Genomic DNA, 10,487 nt, shown 5'->3' with positions numbered 1-10,487 from the left:
AGACACATGGCTCAGAAGAAAAGGGAGAAAAAGAAAGAAAGAAAGAAGAAATAAATAAATAAAATAAAGTTATTAAAATAGAAAAAAAATATTAAAAAAATAAAAAAAGTAATTTAAAAAAAGAGAGAACGAAAGAGAGCAACCAAAAAAAAAAAAAATCCACCAACGATAACAAGCGCTAAAAACTGCACTAAAAAACAACAACAAAAAAACTGGACAGTCAGAACCCTAGGACAAATGGCAAAAGCAAAGCTATACAGACAAAATCACACAAAGAAGCACACACATACACACTCACAAAAAGAGAAAAAGGGGGAAAAAAGTATATATATGTATAAAATAACTAAAGTAGGAGAGCAACCAAGTCAATAAACAAATCTACCAGTGATAATAAGCTCTAAATACTAAAGTAAGATAAACATAAAACCAGAAACAAATTAGATGCCGAAAGCAAACCCCAAGCCTACAGTTGCTCTCAAAGTTCTTTGCCTCAATTTTGGAATGATTCATTGTCTATTCAGGTATTCCACAGATGCAGGGTACATCAAGTTGATTGTGGAGATTTAATCCGCTGCTCCTGAGGCTGCTGGGAGAAATTGCCCTTTCTCTTCTTTGTTTGCACAGCTCCTGGGATTCAGCTTTGGATTTGGCCCTACCTCTGTTCTTTGCTCAGACAGGACGGGGTTAAAGGAGCACCTGATTAGGGAGCTCTGGCTCACTCAGCCCGGGAGGTGGGATGGGTATGGAATGCAGGGCGAGCCTGCGGCAGCAGAGTCCAGCATGACGTTGCAACAGCCTGAGGTGCCGTGTGTTCTCCCAGGGAAGTTGTCCCTGGATCACGGGACCCTGGTAGTGGTGGGCTGCACAGGCTCCTGGGAGGGGAGGTGTGGACAGTGACCTGTGCTTGCACACAGGCTGCTTGGTGGCTACAGCAGCAGCTTTAGTGTCTCATGCCCATCTCTGGTGTCTGCACTGAGAGCCACAGCTCGCGCCCGTGTCTGGTGCTCATTTAGGTGGTGCTCTGAATCCTCTTTCCTTGTGCACCCTGAAACAATGGTCTCTTGCCACTTAGGCAGTTCCAGACTTTTCCTCGGACTCCCTCCCGGCTAGCTGTGGTCCACTAGCCCCCTGCAGGCTGTGTTCACGCAGCCAACCCCAGTCCTCTCCCTGGGGTCTGACCTCCGAAGCCTGAGCCTCAGCTCCCAGCCCTGACTCGCCCCGGTGGGTGAGCAGACAAGCCTCTTGGGCTGGTGAGTGCTGTTCTGCACCGATCCTCTGTGCGGGAATCTCTCCACTTTGCCCTCTGCACCCCTGTTGCTATGCTCTCCTTTGTGGCTCCGAGGCTTCCCCCCACCTCTACCCCCCATCTCCGCCAGTGAAGGGGCTTCCTAGTATGTGGAAACTTTTCCTCCTTCACAGCTCACCCCCAGAGGTACAGGTCCTGTCCCTATTCTTTTGTCTCTGTTTTTTCTTTTTTCTTTTGACCTATGCAGGTACATGTGGTGTTTCTTTCCTTTTGGGGAAGTCTGAGGTCTTCTGCCAGCATTCAGTAGGTGTTCTGTAGGAGTTGTTCCACATGTAGATGTGGTTTTGATGTATTTGTGGGGAGGAAGGTGATGTGCACGTCTTTCTCCTCTGCCACATTGAAGGCACTCCCCCATTTCTTCTTCAAGTAAAACTAAATTCAACTATAGTCTATTACCTTCAGTGGAGCTTTTTATCTCATTTGGAAGGGCAGCAGTTCTGGCAAATCAAAACTAATAAATTACGCCTGTAATTACTCATTGGCCCCTATAATGAAAACAAGTTAGTTTTTGCATCACTATTTATTTATTTATTTATTCTAGAATTGGCAAATGACCTTTTTTTGTTGTTAAAAACTCTAGAGACTGCTGAAGCCAACTTCTGGAGAACAGGTGAGAGATAAAGCCAGGAAGAGAAGGTGGAGGAAATCAAGTATAAATTACGTTCCATGTTAAAATTCTCTTTGAAATTTGAGTCTTTTAAAATTTAAGAGAGACGTCCTTATAGCTTCCAAGATAAAAGCTATGAGTTTTTCCAATCAGAAACTTCAAGCACCATGAGTCAAACAGTAACCATTATTATTTGCAAAATGGGTGTGAGATCAGTCAACAAATTTTCAAGGAAGAGAAGTGGAGGGAAGGGAAAATGGAGGAGGAAAAGGAGAAGTAACAGATGCCTCAGCCATAAGGGGCAAGTTTAGACACACATGGATATGGGACATTGCTTAGAACAGATGAGAGGGGAAAGAAACATGAAAACAAATCTGGTTGGAAGAGAGGAGATCTCAAGAGCTTCGTAAATAAATTAAGCTTGAAATGAGTGAAGGAATAAAACAGTAGTTCCTTAGCCAGTGTCTATGAGGAAAAGGATCTCAGAAAATCCTCTTCTACGGCTAGTTAAGTTACTATAGATAAACACGGAAATGGTAATAATTCCAATTAATTTTTTTAAGAGTTAACTCTTCACCAGCTACTGCGTTTTCCATTATAATTTAATCTGTAGGACACCCTTATGAGTTAAGTGCTGGAATTATCTGTTTCATAAATGAGGAATCTGGGGTACAGAGAAGTTAAGTGACTGCCCCAAATCAAACAGTGGATAAGAAATAAAGATAGAATTAAATCAGGCCTGCCTAATGATGAAGTCTGTGTCCTTATTGTCATGCTAAACTGCTTCCTGTTCCTATTAATGAATATAAAATTGAAGTAGAGTGGTGTCACAATTTAATATTTTATATGAGTAATGGACTAATGTAATTTTAGTAGCACTTTGTAATTTATAAAATGCATTTGCACACACAATGTTTCACTTGCATCTCACAATATCCCTATGTGGTATCTTAGGATTATCTCCTAAGTATATCAATGGGAAAATTTATGATCAAAGAAGCGACTTGTTCTAGGTCACAGGGCTGGAAGTGTCAGGGTGGTGGACGGGAGACAGCTGCCTCTATCTATTTATCTGGGAACTCTGGCCTTGCCACTTACTAAATGAATGTGTTTAGACAAACAAAACCTTTCCAACTTCAGTATCCACACCTGAGAAATGGGGATAGAATTTTAACTTTTCAGTGCCTTTCTCAGAATAAAACTAATTAACCTGCATGAATGCCTTTGGTACATGTAGGCATGCAAGAAAGGCACATTTCCTTCACCTGCCTGTGATACTGGGTACCTCAGAAAACGCCCTGAGTATATGCATATCAAACTTAATATATACAACGTTTATTTGTCAATTATACCTCAATAAACCTGGGGGAGAAAACCAACTGGGAACAGTCCTGAATCAGAGTTGTAAGATCTGGGATCTTTTTTCAACCATGCTCTTAGGCAGCTGTGACACGGTACTGAAACTTCACATCCATCTATAACCACACGTTGGTAAACTGGCTGGCAGGGAGGGGGTGGTGCTATGTGACAGCATTGTGGTGTTGTGAAGACAGATGCTCAACAAGTTCTTGCCAAGAAGTAAGAGCTGGCTCCAGATACTACTGAGTAAAACTATAAGATTAGATCAGTGTTTTTCAAAAGTTTTCTGAAAGGAGAAACTTTTTATTTTTTTTATTTTTTGGCCTGTTGTTGCAAAGCATGAAGTGAGTTAAAGAATAAAACACTAGGAGAGGGGCTTCCCTGGTGGCGCAGTGGTTGAGAGTCCACCTGCCGATGCAGGGGACACGGGTTCGTGCCCCGGTCTGGGAAGATCCCACATGCCGCGGAGCGGCTGGGCCCGTGAGCCATGGCCGCTGAGCCTGCGCGTCTGGAGCCTGTGCTCCGCAACGGGAGAGGCCACGACAGTGAGAGGCCCGCGTAAAAAAAAAAAAAAAAAAAAAAAAAAAAACAAACACTAGGAGAGCAGGTTTCTCAAAGAGTTCTCACTGCAAAAAAGAATGAAGCAATAGAAAGGGAAACCTGAGAATGGTTTGGGAAGCTAGCTAATTATATGGTATGAAATAAAATCCTTGATGCTGGATTTTTCAGAGATTTGTATCCAATATGTACTGTGAACTTGCAAGAGGAGACTAACACAGAGCACATTTTCTAAGCCTATGTGACCACTGCCTCTTTTTTAATGGAGCATTTTATAGGACTAATGTTCGACAGAACACATTTTGGAAACTTCCAATGCAGAAGAAATAAGGTGAGTTAACAGGAACTCTCCTTGTTTTAATCAGTGCAATCTCATCAAGTAATTACCTGGAACTAATAATGTGACCATCCTGTGCTAGAAAGCCATGGAGAGAGGAAAAAGGAAAGGAAAGGAAAGGAAAGGGAAGGGGAGGGGAGGGGAGGGGAAAAGAAAGAAAAGAAAGAAAAGAGAGGAAGGAAGGAAGGAAGGAAGGAAGGAAGGAAGGAAGGAAGGAAGAAAGAAAGAAAGAAAGAAAGAAAGAAAACTGTCTACAGGGCTTTTCCTGCAGGACAGAAAAATGGACATGTCATGCAAAGGAATAATTGTGTAAGATCAGAAAGTGGGATCCTAGGGGCCAGTTTCTATATCCAACCAAGGTAATCAAGGAATGACATAGAAGTGAAGCATGAAACAAATTTCCTGGAGCAGATGCTGGAAACCTGAAAAATGCTTGAGAAAAAAAGTGGACTAAAGACATGTTTATTGCAGAATCCAAGTTTATCTTCTACTCATCTATGGCAAAGAACTAAGGGCATTTCTTTTTTTTTTTTTTTTTTTGTGGTACGCGGGCCTCTCACTGCTGTGGCCTCTCCCGTTGCGGAGCACAGGCTCCGGACGCGCAGGCTCAGTGGCCGTGGCTCACGGGCGCAGCTGCTCCACGGCCTGTGGGATCTTCCCGGACCGGGGCACGAACCCATGTCCCCTGCATCGGCAGGCGGACTGTCAACCACTGCGCCCCCAGGGAAGCCCAGGGCATTTCTTTTGATCTTCAGTTCCATGAAATCACTATCGCAGTGACGTTGCCAGTTCATATTTTTTACTATGTTGGAGATACAGTGAGTCTCAGGAATAAAAAAAAAAAGCCTCCTTTGTTCTCCTCTGGACAAACCCTGAACATAACAATGCTCTTCAGGGTATACCACATCATACTTATTGTAAACACTAAACACTCAGAATAGGCCACACAAAACAGAGAAGCTGCCAAATAAAGTTAATTTCAGGCAGCAAAGAAATGTTTCTTCCATTCTGCGATCCAGCAGGGAACAGGAAACAGCCCTAACGGTACACATAGAATCATGTAAAAACGCTTAGCTGCACTATGTTAGATGCTTTATGTGCCAAATGATGGCCTCCGAACTCTTGATTTCCTTAGGTCTTTGACAGCTAGTCAGAAAACACAGGGGAAGAGAATTCAGTGGCAGAAAAGCTCCCAGCAGTTCTTTGATCCAGTTGACTGTTTCCAAACTATCTCCTGTCATGACAACTTCCCCGGCATATGCCTGTATTTAAAAGTTGTTCTGAAGCACACGACTATCAAGATCCACCTTGTTTCACTTTTAAGCTTTAGTTTCTCTTAGTCTTCATGTAATATTTTAATAATTTATTTTAAGTCAACTTCACATGTCTGCAAATCAAGACGACCACCACCATCACACATGGTGCAGACACAGGGCCTGGAGTATGGCATATAAAATCTCTGACCCTTAAAACAATACCAATGACTCCAATAAAGATGTGAAAACAAACAAACAAACAAAAACAATACCAACAAAGAGGATGCATATATGCCTGCATGCACACACACACGAAGACACGAGTGCACTTATATCCTTTGCTGTGGGGACGGTGTATGTGTATGTGTATAAAACTGAGGTTCCAGGAAGGTAAGTAACATGTTCAAAGGCATCTGGCTGGTAAGAAAGAGTCAGAATCCAGAATCATACCGGGGTCCCTCAGAGCTCACCACCTACCGTCTTTCCCCCAAGCCAGACTGCCTCAGTTGTTCACTACCCCTCTCTGAAGATGTTAGTCTTCACCTTTTTTCTCTTTGTGTCTATCCTTTCAGACCTTTTCCCCATTCCTTTCTAACTCTGTCTTAGCTGTATTTCTAAACCTTCTTACTATCCTCTAGTTCATAGTTTCTTAGTGAGATCCTGACATAAAACATTAATATATGTTGAAGGGAAAGAAAAATAAGAAGCTATAGAAAAATATCTCAAATCATTGAGCATGATCATCTTTGGGGAATGGTGTGAAGGACTTCCACTTTGTATGTTATTTATTAAATAAGTTAATATTTGTAAATTCTTAGAACAGAGATTAAACATATTCTTTTTAAAGGCCCATTTGCATTAGAACCACCTTTTGGTCAAATGGGTAACTCCCAGGCTCTAGCCCAAGCCTGCTGAATAGAATTACCTGGGGGTACAGCACAGAAATCTACATTTTAATCAAGCTCCCCAGGAGACTGTTTTGCACAGCAAAGTTTGAAAACCTCTATTATAGTTATTATAAAAGCCCAAGTACAATGTGTAAATTAAAAATGCTTCTCTTCATACACTATGGCCAAGCCTCCTCCACTTTATTTTTCTTCATTTCACTTTTTCCCTGAGAATGTGCTATGTGTTTACCCTCAGCTGTATTTTCCTTCTAGAATGTAAAATCCATGAAGCATAGGTTTTTTTCTCTTTTCTTAACTGCTCTTACTTTCTCCATTAGTACCTATTAAGTGATTGATAAATGTTTGTTGAATAAATAAATGAAGGAAATGGGACCATTCTATGTTTAACCTCTCTCCCCAACAGATATCTACTGTTGGGTCCTGTGAGCTCACTAAATACTCCTTCATTTTTATCACCCTTCTTCTATGTAATACTATCAGCTCAAAAGCATTTCACATCCTTTCTTGACTTTCATCCTTACAAAATGCCCTAAGAAGTTACACATGCATACACATGAATGAACAATTCAGGAAACCAAAGCTCAGAATCATTAAATTAGCAATCCATTCCCTAAATGAAAGAACCAACCGGGTAGAACTCAACACTGTTCATTCCACGGGTAACGCTTTCCTCACAATATCAAACAGATTTTCATCATAACCAACTACTTCGTTGCGGTTGAGCTGTGGTCTCAAAGCGGGGTCCCCCACCATCAGCATCACTTGAGAATTTGTCAGAAAGTCAAAAACTCAGACACAACTCCAGACCTACTGGGTCAGAAACTCCGGGGAGGGGCCCGACTATTTGTTTTAACGTACGCTCCAGGTGATTTCGGTGCAGGCTCAAGTTTGAAAAGCACTGAGTTGGGACAATAAACTGCTGTCAAAATAGAAAAGTTATTTCTCAGGAAGAGCACACTGAGCAATGGTCACCAATAATCAACACAGGGAAAGAAATTCATGAGATGAACAGGTATCACAATGGTAGGGGACAACGGAGTAACAGGCTTCGCATGGTCTCTGTCCTGTGGGGAACGGTTTAAAAAAAAAAAAAAAAAGCTAGGAAGAACGGAAGCCAGAACAAGTAAGTGTCAACAAATATTAAAGAAGGAGGCATGAGGCTGATCTGTCCATCATGTTGAACCAGAGTAGAACTCAATTTGGGGCCAAGAAATACAACTCAGTTTTTCAGTTTCCACATACCACTTATGAATGAAATGCTTGCGTGGCTCTTGCTTCAGGACCGATGAAGACCATCTTCTCTTTAATGGATTACACAATCATGGAGAAACACTAACTACCTCCCCTATGACCACCATGTGTGAATTTGCTTCTAGTTATTTAAATGTCCCTCTTACATACCAAGTTTTCTGGGGAATAATTTAAGGAATATAGATCTACAGAGTCTGTTATTGGGCATAATGGAAAGTGTTCCATTTCATCTTTCTAGCAACAGTAATTTAATCACCCAGAATAATTTTTGAAGTATATAAATGGGCTAAGAATTTCCGATGATACCATGTACATTCATCTTCAAAAGGAATATGTTTCCTTTACTTAAGGTATTTACCAGTTGGATTATCTACTTTTATTAAAATTAAATATTTTAAATTTTAAATATTCAACTGAATATCTCAGACAATATAGACAGATACAAGGCACACTAATTTCCCTCTTGAAAAGAAGGAAATTTCCTATTCCTTTCTAAAAGAAAATAGTTTTAAGAATGCATATAAGCCAGACTTAGAGAATCAGAGTAAAGGATAAAAACACCTCTTGGCTCAAAGCAGTAATTATTCAATTAAGTATCTAATAGTATGCAACCATATTAAAACTAATTGAGTCACTCCTCCTTGTTCATTCTATAAGGCAGTTAAATACACAGAGCTGCTTTACAATGTTCTCTGCTACCAAGGGTAGAAAATATTATTTAACCAGGGCAGCCATGATTATGTATCTAAGCCATTCATTTATTCATTTGCTCATTTAGCAAAAGTTTGGTCCTACTGCAACCCAGGGACCATGCAAACTATGGAGAATATGATGTTCCATAAAATAAAAAGCCCTTCTCCTTACACAGATACTACAAACACTATAGCTCTATTTTGTGTTGCTTCAGAAAAGAAAGTCACAATAAACAAATCAAAGTGTATTAGATTATGCCTTCCAAACATTCATTCTGCCTTCCTCTTACAGGAGAATTCTCATTTTGCTTGGAAATCCAGCCCTTCCCCGTTTCCAGTTTACCTGGTTTGACTGGGCCTGACTGCACCCCTTGCTGCTGGAAATGGTCCCATAACCAAGGGCTAGTCTATCAGCATATTCTCGTCACTGATGATTGGTTCATATCTGGGATATGACCTGAACCATGTTAATGAGACTCACTTGTGGAATTTATGTTAGAACTACTGGAAAACAGAAGCTTTATCTGCTGAAATTGCTAGATTTTTAGATGATGTAAGCCTGGAACTCTTAGAGTTACTACAGTGAGAAAGCCTAAGGTAGAATAAGGAAATCAAGCATGAGAAAAACAAAAGGTGTGGATGACATCATTTGATCCATTTCCTGGATCTAGCCATGCCTGAAGCTGGACTTACCTCTAGATTTAAATTAGAAGGTACACATACCCACTCCATATCATTCTTCCTGCCTTACTTTTTTTAATCTGACATTCTACATATTTTACATTTTTATTTTCTGTTAGGGTCCTTCCCCTGCCCTCCACCTCCCCACCAACAGACTATAATGTTCACAAAGACCTGTTTTTCCTAGGAAGGAGGTCTATTTTGTTCACCACTGCATAGAACAGGACCTAGCACACAGCAGTCACTCAATAATTATTTTTCAAAAATAAATAGGGCCTTTTGGCTCTCGGAGCAGCACCATGGCGGTCGGAAAGAACAAGCGCCTTACGAAAGGCGGTAAAAAGGGAGCCAAGAAGAAAGTGGTTGACCCATTTTCTAAGAAAGATTGGTATGATGTGAAAGCACCAGCTATGTTCAATATAAGAAATATTGGGAAAACACTAGTCACGAGAACTCAAGGAACCAAAATCGCGTCTGATGGCCTCAAGGGTCGTGTGTTTGAAGTGAGCCTTGCTGATCTGCAGAATGATGAAGTTGCATTCAGAAAATTCAAGCTTATTACTGAGGATGTTCAGGGCAAAAACTGCCTGACTAATTTCCATGGCATGGATCTTACCCGTGACAAAATGTGCTCCATGGTCAAAAAATGGCAGACCATGATTGAAGCTAATGTTGATGTCAAGACTACCGATGGTTATTTGCTTCGTCTCTTCTGTGTGGGTTTTACTAAAAAACGCAACAATCAGATTCGGAAGACCTCTTATGCCCAGCACCAGCAGGTCCGCCAGATCCGCAAGAAGATGATGGAAATCATGACCCGAGAGGTGCAGACAAATGACTTGAAAGAGGTGGTCAATAAATTGATTCCAGACAGCATTGGAAAAGACATAGAAAAGGCCTGCCAATCTATTTATCCACTCCATGATGTCTTTGTTAGAAAAGTAAAAATGCTGAAGAAGCCCAAGTTTGAATTGGGAAAACTCATGGAGCTACATGGTGAAGGTAGTAGTTCTGGAAAAGCTACTGGGGACGAGACAGGTGCTAAAGTTGAACGAGCTGATGGATATGAGCCACCAGTCCAGGAATCTGTTTAAAAATCAGACTTTTAATGGTGACAAATAAAAGACCTCATTTGTGATACTTAATTTCTGATCACTCTTTTTAAATAATCTGACAATAGTCAGGTGTTCTGATTTGATAGTTATGTGGTGAATTTTTCTGACCTTTTGTGTGGATTTTATTCACTGCTCTTAGTTACTACTAAGTAGCTGAGAAAGGGTAGTGATCTGTTTTCACCTGGAATGGTTTGGACGTGTTAGAGATGGTGAATAAAAGGAAACACCTCCTTAAAAAATAAATAAATAAATAAATAAATAAATAAATAAATAAATAAATAAATAAATAAATAGGAACCATTTTGTTCCTAACCTTCCTTTCTATTATTACCATTACCCCCTTTCCCACACATGGACACAGGAGACCCACTCACTAATCCTGCTACTCATTGACCCCAAATCCTCTTAGGATCATCA

At 40.7% G+C, this 10,487-nt stretch overlaps 1 protein-coding gene across 1 annotated transcript; it reads left to right on the top strand.

Annotated features, from left to right (window-relative positions):
* The first annotated feature begins 9,236 nt into the window (after nt 1–9,236).
* LOC309820864 (small ribosomal subunit protein eS1-like) lies at nt 9,237–10,100 on the top strand. The gene has a single exon (XM_082651913.1). The coding sequence runs from the start codon at nt 9,255–9,257 to the stop codon at nt 10,047–10,049; it is 795 nt and encodes a 264-aa protein (XP_082508039.1). The 5' UTR covers nt 9,237–9,254; the 3' UTR covers nt 10,050–10,100.
* The last annotated feature ends 387 nt before the right edge of the window (nt 10,101–10,487 follow it).

This window comes from Grampus griseus (genome assembly GCF_964374135.1).
Source record: "Grampus griseus genome assembly, chromosome: 3".
Classification (NCBI taxonomy): domain Eukaryota; kingdom Metazoa; phylum Chordata; class Mammalia; order Artiodactyla; family Delphinidae; genus Grampus; species Grampus griseus.
Note: the sequence above shows the minus strand (reverse complement) of the source record. Positions and strands in the feature narration are given on the sequence as shown.

Bases quoted from the DNA above. Each gene is read 5' to 3' on its own strand.
- LOC309820864 (XM_082651913.1), top strand. From the start codon at position 9,255: ATGGCGGTCGGAAAGAACAAGCGCCTTACGAAAGGCGGTAAAAAGGGA.